The sequence below is a fragment of the Oryx dammah genome, unplaced genomic scaffold, assembly GCF_014754425.2.
Source record: "Oryx dammah isolate SB20612 unplaced genomic scaffold, SCBI_Odam_1.1 HiC_scaffold_28, whole genome shotgun sequence".
Lineage (NCBI taxonomy): Eukaryota > Metazoa > Chordata > Mammalia > Artiodactyla > Bovidae > Oryx > Oryx dammah.
This window is the reverse complement of record NW_024070212.1, coordinates 68,567,549-68,577,019: the sequence shown is the minus strand read 5'-3', so window position 1 is coordinate 68,577,019 and position 9,471 is coordinate 68,567,549. Positions and strand designations below refer to the sequence as shown.

Genomic DNA, 9,471 nt, shown 5'->3' with positions numbered 1-9,471 from the left:
CTGGTGAGTATGCATCTCACTTTAAGCCTTCTTAAAATAGTGTTCCTCAAAGCTTCAAGTAAGCATCTACTTTAGAATCACTAGGGATGCCTATTAAAATTAGATTCTAAGCCCTACTCCTGAATTTTTGGATAAAGAAATTCTACTGCATCAGAATTTCTGGGTAAAGAGTCTAGGTTTCTATGTTTTCATAAAGCTTCTCGGGTAGTGTTTACTCTCACTAAAGTTTAAGAAGTTGAGAAAAATGACTAAAGTCATTTTTTTAATTGGGTTCTATTTTTGATAATATTTGACATTCTGCACTTCTGAAAATCTCAGAACTGGGAAAAGTAAAGTTCAATTTAGAGCATGTTATCAACTCAAGGTAAAAAGAAATTATTTTTACAGAGATATACAGTGCAATGAAGGAAATAGTTCCTGCTTCTGTGTGGATTCCCTCCAGGATTCCTTAGGAAAGAAAAACAGGATTGTTATCCTGGATCATTTGCTTATTCCAGCCTTTTCTTCATGTCCCTGAAGGCATCTGTATTCCTTCAACCCATGACCTTGACTCACAGTCACCAAAGGACTAATAGATAGTGTTCCTTTGGAAGCAGGAAATTCAATAGCATTTAATATTTTAGGTATTGAGATCATAATTTTCACCATTTTTAGCAAAATTTATTGCCTCAGGGTGTAGAAAAATTCAATTGAGTTGTTGATTGGATTTTAAAATCTATTGCATAGGTGTGTGGATTTATCTCTGGGCTTTCTATTTTGTTACATTGATCTATATTTCTGTCTTTGTGCCAGTACCATACTGTCTTGATGACTGTGGCTTTGTAGTCTTCGACAAAGGAGGCAAGAATATACAATGGATTAAAGACGGTCTCTTTAACAAGTGGTGCTGGGAAAACTGGTCAACCACTTGTAAAAGAATGAAACTAGAACCATACAAAAGAATGAAACTAATACCATACACAAAAATAAACTCAAAATGGATTAAAGATCTAAATGTAAGACCAGGAACTAGAAAACTCTTAGAGGAGAACATAGGCAAAACACTCTCTGACATAAATCACAGCAGAATCCTCTATGACCCACCTCCCAGAATATTGGAAATAAAAGCAAAAATAAACAAATGGGACCTAATTAAAATTAAAAGCTTCTGCACAACAAAGGAAACTATAAGCAACGTGAAAAGACAGCCTTCAGAATGGGAGAAAATAATAGCAAATGAAGCAACTGACAAACAACTAATCTCAAAAATATACAAGCAACTCATGCAGCTCAATTCCAGAAAAATAAATGACCCAATCAAAAAATGGACCAAAGAACTAAATAGACATTTCTCCAAAGAAGACATACAGATGGCTAACAAACACATGAAAAGATGCTCAACATCACTCATTATCAGAGAAATGCAAATCAAGACCACAATGAGGTACCATTTCACACCAGTGAGAATGGCTGCGATCCAGAAGTCTACAAGCAATAAATGCTGGAGAGGATGTGGAGAAAAGGGAACCCTCTTACATTGTTGGTGGGAATGCAAACTAGTACAGCCATTATGGAGAACAGTGTGGAGATTCCTTAAAAATCTGGAAATAGAACTGCCTTATGACCCAGCAATTCCACTGCTGGGCATACACACCAAGGAAACCAGAACTGAAAGAGACACGTGTACCCCAGTGTTCATCGCAGCACTGTTTATAATAGCCAGGACATGAAAGCAACCTAGATGTCCATCAGCAGACAAATGGATAAGAAAGCTGTGGTACATATACACAATGGAGTATTACTCAGCCATCAAAAAGAATACATTTGAATCCATTCTAATGAGGTGGATGAAACTGGAGCCGATTATACAGAGTGAAGTAAGCCAGAAAGAAAAACACCAATACAGTATACTAACACATGTATATGGAATTTAGAAAGATGGTAACAATAACCCTGTATGTGAGACAGCAAAAGAGATGCAGATGTACAGAACAGTCTTTTGGACTCTGTGGGAGAGGGAGAGGGTGGGATGATTTGGGAGAATGGCATTGAAACATGTATAATATCATATAAGAAAAGAATCGCCAGTCTAGGTTCGATGCAGGATACAGAATGCTTGGGGCTGGTGCATTGGGATTAACCAGAGGGAGGGGGGTTCAGGAGGGGGAACTTATGTGCACCTGTGGCAGATTCATGTCAATGTATGGCAAAACCAATACAGTATTGTAAAGTAAAAAAAAAAATCAATCAATCAAAAAAAAATAATTGGACAGCAAATAAATAAATAAAACTCATCTATCTCACATTCTACAAGTAGATGTTCAATGGAAATTTAATTGCTGAATAAATTTTTCTGAGTTTTAGAGAAATAATATGATACTCATTATTGAACTTAGAAAGTCAGAATGCATGTAAAAGTAGTCATTGATTTGGAAATTACAGTATATTTTAAATTATTGTTTATATTGATGATTTTGGGTTGAGAACTCTATTATAATAAAATGGATTTTTCCTAGGAAAAAAGAAAAAAACCTATTGCAAAAACTGTAGATTTGAAAGTCAAAGCTTTCATTTGTAAGAGCCAAGCTTTCTGAGATAATAAAACTATTTGCAAAAATTAAAAGGAAAAATCGTATAGATCAATGCATTACATTTATGTACCAAAGGGGAATTTGAAAAGACAGTGTAAGATGATATAAGAATTAGCTTTTCCTTCCTTGGTAGAGGCAATGCACACCCACTTATACACAGAGATATAAAATTTGAAATAGTGGAGAGAAAAATAAGAAAGAAGATTGGGAAAAAACAGACAGATTTAGATGTCCTCAAGAAGGTCAAAAAGCCCTAGCTCCCATCCCTGTCCCTCTAAATTCAAGGTATGAAAACCATGGAAATCTGAGAGACGGGAACGTGTACGTTACATTCTGCGATGTAGCTCTGGGAGATTGCCAGCCTCTTTAAAAAGACTATCTAGTTTGGTCTTCAGGACTTCAGGATGGGACTGAATCCTTGGTCACCAAAACCAAGCATTTCGGAAGTCAGGTGCCTCGGCCAGTGAGCCTGAGAAAGAGCATGTCTGGGGAAAGCAAGGACTTTCTGACCTAAAGGGATGGGCATCACACAAGTGCTGAAAGCTGGTATAGCTGAAGTCCTCAAACAAGGAAAATGCAGAGTGCGTGGATCAAGTAACCAGAGGCCACCATAGTATAACAGATGTCAATGGCCCTGGCAGAATATACTGAGGGAGGAGAAATCAGAATTATATCCAGGGGAGGACAGAGATGTCCATAAGGTTAGATACCGACTTCTCTAACTATATCTGATCAGTATAGAGACTGTCCCTCTGGAACTTAGATTACCTTTGCTGAGAAAAAGTTGTGGGAAATGATTAATTTGTCTAAGCAGTTGCTTCAGAAAGAAGCAGTTATTTGAACATTCAATTTTAATAAATAGGAAATTCATGTGTATTACATTGAAAGTATAGCCTCTAAAGGAGGATTTCAAGATTGACGTGTGTGTATTCTAGGTATAAATAATTACATTATCCAAAAGAAATATATAGTTGAAAATCTCTGGGTTTTCCATTTATTCTCCATTATACCCTGAGTTCATTTATATCAATAGAAATATGCATGTACAAAGAGTAATGCCGCTGTGAAGTGTAATATCTAACTTGGACTTTAGAATCATATAGACTCAGAATTGATTTCAGATTCCTCTACCTGCTAGCAAATCTGGATTTTCTCATCTATAAGATGAGAATACTATACACCTTGCAGGATTGTATAAGGTATAAATGAGAAAATGCATATAAAACACTTAGACTAGTGTCTGGCACACTAAGCTTTCCATCTTATTATCTATAATCTTATTGTTCTTGTCATTGTTATTTTATGAATTGCTATTTATAGAAATCACTGTCTTAGATCCTTATCTGTGACTCATGGTCAATATAATCAACAAGTGGTATAAATTAATCATGGTCTATGTTGAGAATTTCTTCCTGGAAAAATAATTTTGTAGCTCTGCTCTAGGCCAAATTCACATTCATTTCTATTAGTAGCATGCCATAGGATGTTGATTTCCATTATTTATATTCTATCGAGACGAAGTCTATCACAAGTCACCCATTTTCTAACAACCTTTACTTTGGCTTAGGAGAAAATGACCCTGAAAGACGATCTAGGTAGTTTTAATAGCTCTTTCTGAACCTCAGATGTAACAGAATGACTTTCTAGATTAAAAGAAATGCCCATCAAGGTACATATGGATAGATAATCAATGGATGGAGGCAAGTAATCGTATGGAAACATTTGCTCTTTATCTTTGCTGTAGCTCTTTTAAATAGACTGATTAATTCCTTTCATGATTTCACCCTTGAAACCACAAACTATTTTGTTCTTTGTCACTGTTGCATGTCATTCCATTTGACAGTCAGCTTATTTTTAGCCAGACTATCAAAGTATTTTTCAACTGGACTGTTACTGCACTTGAACTTGGAATCTTGCAACCTCGGGAACTTCACTGGGGAAAAGAAGAAACTTCTAACAAATGGGAAATTATAAATCCAGACCAACGCAAACTTGTACTGGTAATTATTCCTATATCTTTAAATGTAATATAATTCAGTAGGTATTATATATAGTTAACATTTCACTGGAATATCTGCTAATTTTTGCAAGAGGACAAGACAGAATTTATGCAAAAGTGTTAAGATTATCTGAACTCAAATTATTTTTTCTCTGAAAAATTTTTAGAAAAAAACACAAAATTGTTTTATAATACTGTAGTGTTTTAGTTCCTAAGTATAATGCTATAGAAAAAAATTTGGAATACTGTTGAATATAGGGATTTTAGGATTACATCTTAAGTATCTAGTACTTAAAACCTAAAAACTCTTGTCTAGCAACTAGAGATTGCTATAATTATAATGCAATAAAATCAAATGAAATAAGTCAAATATATTCTTCTATATAAATATATTATCCAGTATCAAATGGGTTTTTAACTACTACAATTCTATATGATTGCCTTTTAAATATAAACATCTGCATTTTAAACTCAATCAGTAATTTAAATTAAGTATTGTTTAACTTAGAGTAAGAACAGAGTTTTAATCACTTGTATGTTATGAGCTGTGTCTACATTTTGCAAAGCACAGCTATGAATCAGTCCCTTTTTGTTTTTTTTTACTAGATGAATGGAAGAAAAAAGTCAGTGAATCTTATGTTATTGTAATAGAAAGATTAGAAGATGACCTGCAGATCAAAGAAAAAGAACTTACAGAACTGAGGCATATATTTGGGTAAAGTTGTCAGAGTTATTATTTCTATGTATGTATCTTCAATGCAACTCATGTAACCTTCAACATTAACCTTAGAATATAAGGTTATATTCTAACCTTTTACATAGCCCCTGACCATTCATATAGTCCCTAAAATACAAATATCTTGCCTCCTTAAAATATGCCTTGCCTGTTCCCATCACTTAAGTTTAAAGAGAGAGGAACCTGAAGGTTAGCCTTTGAAAACAAACTGTTGCTGATCTGAATAATCTCTAGAATTAGATCACTTTTATAAGCCATGCCATCAACAAACACTAAGACTTCTCTTCTCAAATGATGATGGAATACTGGCCACATTTTTCTTTTTGGACTAGCGGAGAACTCCAGATTTATCAAACCCTTTGGTCCCTTGACATTGAAAGGCTGTCCCTTAATGAAACTGAGTATCACTCTGCCCTTGAACAATCATATAACAATGTGTAATATTGGCTTCAGGCTTTCACTGGGTTTTGTTCCATGATAACAAGATAAAAATAATCTGGCATAGTGTTACAACCTTGTAAGACACAAAATGTTCAGAAAAGAGGAGCAGAGCCCTTATACACACTAGCAACCTTCTGGAGAAATTGAATGTAGCATTGAGAAACAGTATATTTTGGAGAGTCAATTTGAGTTAACTACCTGACTGAGAAAGAGTTCCATGAAGGCCAATTAGCCATGTTCACTTATAGCTGTGTTAATCATATAATACTTTTATAACAAAGAACTCTATCCATTTTACTTGGAAAGTAAAGGTAATAAAGCAATGACCAAATGACATATTTTTAAGAAAAATTTCAGATATAGTAAACATACAAAGCTCACATAACTGGCAAATAAAATTACCCATGTATAATATAGTTTATATAAAATTGTCAGTGGTTTAATAAGGCCTTCACAAGTATTCAGTTTATAGTTTGGGAAATAGTTAATTCTCTGTTATTTAGCCCAAAATGATTAACTCCATTTTGACACTTTGATGAGATACCCTGGGATGGCTTTTGCAAGTATTATCACATGCTGTCCTACGGGAAAACATTTGAAATTCCTATAGAGATGTGACTGACACTGTGGTATAACAGATTTATGCATACATATTAATTTTGTTGGAAAAAAGCTATGAATATAGAACTTAATCATAAGTCCTCTAGTTCTTATTGACTCAGATAAATATGCTGAATAAGATGTGATTAAAGCGGAGATTTTCCTCAACTTTATTTGTCATTTTTTTAAATTTGGGAAGTATTATGCAAATATGTCAAGGCTAATTTAAACAGACATATCCTTCTAAAGATTAAGCTTGAAATGTACTTTTTCTCTCAAACCATATCAACAAGAAGTAGCTGTTTCTACAGGTCCTGTTCTGGCCTACTTTTCTCCTGTATTTCTACTATATGTGATAAATGTGAACTCCTTTTTGCTGATTAGTATTGTAGGGGGCATAGGTGAAAGACAGGAATCAGTGTAACTTATAGTTCAGAATTTATTGTGCCAGCTATATTCAAGGTACTATTCCAGATACATCGAATATGAACCATTCATTATTAAATCATCACCATGACACTGTGTGATAGGAAATATTCATTCTGGTGGATAATAAACTAAGGAGTAGAGATGATGGATCTTGTCAAGATCATTTGGTCAAGCATTGGAACTATGATTTGTAGCAAGGTCTACCTAGCTGCATAGAGAGAACTTTTCCTACCACATCCTGATTCTTGTTCCAGGAGTTCACATTCTCGTTGAGGGGAAACACACATATAAATAACACACAGAAGACAGTCTATGACAAGCGCTAAGTGGAAGGAAAAACAGGACAGTTTTCAAATATAAAAAATATGAAGTTTGATGTCTTGATTTATTCATTGCCTTTATAAAGCATTCCAGATAAAAGGCAGAGTTAAGTAAGTATATATAGGCAAGAATGGATGAGTACCATGGAAAGGCTACTAAAACAAAGAAAACTTTATGTCTTGGCCATTTTCTCTAAGTAGAGTAAAAAAGCTGTTTCAGTCAGCATTTACAAGCAATGTATACTTGGTTACATCGCTTTATCTCCTTGAGCCCTCATTTACACTGTAAAATGTAATTACAGTCTCACAGGACTTTAAAAAATGATGTCAAATTATGAATACAGGGCCTAATGCACAGTATGCATTGAATAATTGGAGGTATTGATTATCATGATTAATTGGATAAATAAGGGCCGTTTGAAAGACTGAATACCTTATTGACAAGTGGGAGTAACTTTGACAAGTTTATTCAAAGAAGTGAGAAAATTAGGGTAAAGTGTTTTTTACATCAAGAAGACATTTTCAAAAATAAAAATGTAAAATGTTGAAACAATTCAAAATAGTGCCAAAATCTGATACATAACTTTTAAAGATTGCGATCAAGAGGGATTTGAACATTTTTCAGACTAGAATATTAGAAAGTTCATCAAAATGGATGTCAAAGATAGTAGGGCATTTTGAGGAAAGGAAGATTGGTAGCCTGGTGCTGAAGCTGTTAAAGAAGCTGTAGAAATGTCCCATTATCCAGAAGTAATAATGAGGTCAGGATTATCCACAGCCTAGAATCATCTCTCTCCAAGGGCTAAGGACCTCCCATAGTTTTCTAACAAAAATTTTAGATTCCATCATTCTATCCCATATCAAGTGAATCAGAATCTCTGGGGCTGATTTCTAGAGACCTGAATTTTTAACAAGCTCCCCCAGGTAATACCTTTGCATACGAAAAAATGATACTTCAGCTAAAGTTTGGAAACGACACTTCTAGAAAGATATCAAGGTTGCACTGAGAACTCTGCTTGCTGTGATATTGGTAAAGGGGTGAAGAACATGAAAACAGAAAGCAAGGCAACTAGTATGGTCTATAGAGAGACAAGGAAGCAAACAAACAAACAAAACATGAGTACTCTGCTCTGCTATCAAGGCAAACAGCATCAGAGGGAAAGAAAGTCAATCCTGCCTAAGGCAACGTTCTGGGATTTTTTTTCTTTTCTCGAATAAAATGATAGATGACAAGCAAAGATAAAAGTGGAGTACTGAGAATATATTATAAACTGTCTTACTCATTGGCTCACACACCAAAATTTTAAAAGTAATTAAGTTTAAGCAGAATTACACGGACAGAGGAGTCTGATGGGCTTGCAAAGAGTCAGACACAAATGAGTGAGTGACATCAAATATTGTATGAGATCACATTTAATTGACATTTTAGCTGTTAAATCTTAGACTCTTTCTCATTTTGATTCATGCTTTGTGTAATGTAAGGAGTACTTCAGTGATGGACAACTCTGTTATGCTACTTGACATCAGGCTTCCTCTGAACAGGTAGATAACAGGAAAACGATCAAGTGCCTAAAATGAATCATCTAATACTAGAATCATAGCTGAAGGATCACTAGTGCAAACAGAAGTTTGTCTGGTGTGTGTTTTTGTTTTCATTTGTTGAAGTTTCTTTATAGCAACTAATCCCATTCATTAAAAGAGAGTTTCTGCCTCATAAAGCAAGAATTCAGTTCAGTTACTGACTTACGTCCCATCAAATATACAACCTCCAGTATAGCTTTCACTCACAACATAATACAAAGCAATATAAGTGCTAAAGTTAAAAAAGAGCTAAAAGATGATTGATTATACCAATTTATAGCAGCTTTGCAAAGGGAACTTGATATGGGAAAGAAGAGGAATAGAAATTGACTGTTCCTTCATCTTCCATAATAAAGTTGCAGTCACTCTTAATTTTGAACATTTCTTAAGATAATAGATGAGAGACTGGAAAAGATGAGTAAATAGAGAAGCAGAAGAAGGAAAGACAAAAGTGGTACCCTGAAGTACATTGTGTGGTTATTTCCTCCTCTGATCTTTGTATTTATCAATATAATAATACTTACTGCTTGGTGTTGTCTTTATCAATTTACAGGTCTATTAACTGGTATTAATATATATGTTCACTAAAGACAGCTTCTTTGTCTATTCAGCTTTATAGTTGCATTTATTTGTAATACCTATTTGTATATCACTTGAAAACAAATTGACAGTTTAATGCCTACCATTTGTCAGGCATGCTACTAGGTATTTTAATGTGTACTAACTCTTATAATTGTAATTGTATACATGTAAGGTGCTTTGAGCACAGTAACTGTCACATGTACAACACTCAAA

At 34.3% G+C, this 9,471-nt stretch overlaps 1 protein-coding gene across 1 annotated transcript in view; it reads left to right on the top strand.

Moving 5' to 3' along the window:
- Window positions 1-4,322: 4,322 nt before the first annotated feature.
- Window positions 4,323-9,471, top strand: part of LOC120856988 (serine/threonine-protein kinase TNNI3K) — a 330,300-nt gene continuing 325,151 nt past the window's right edge. Inside the window, exons 1-2 of the mRNA XM_040232554.1 lie at window positions 4,323-4,570; window positions 5,176-5,284. Of these exons, the coding sequence (XP_040088488.1) occupies window positions 4,531-4,570; window positions 5,176-5,284 (149 nt within the window). The 5' untranslated portion in view covers window positions 4,323-4,530. The remainder of the gene's footprint in view (window positions 4,571-5,175; window positions 5,285-9,471) is intronic.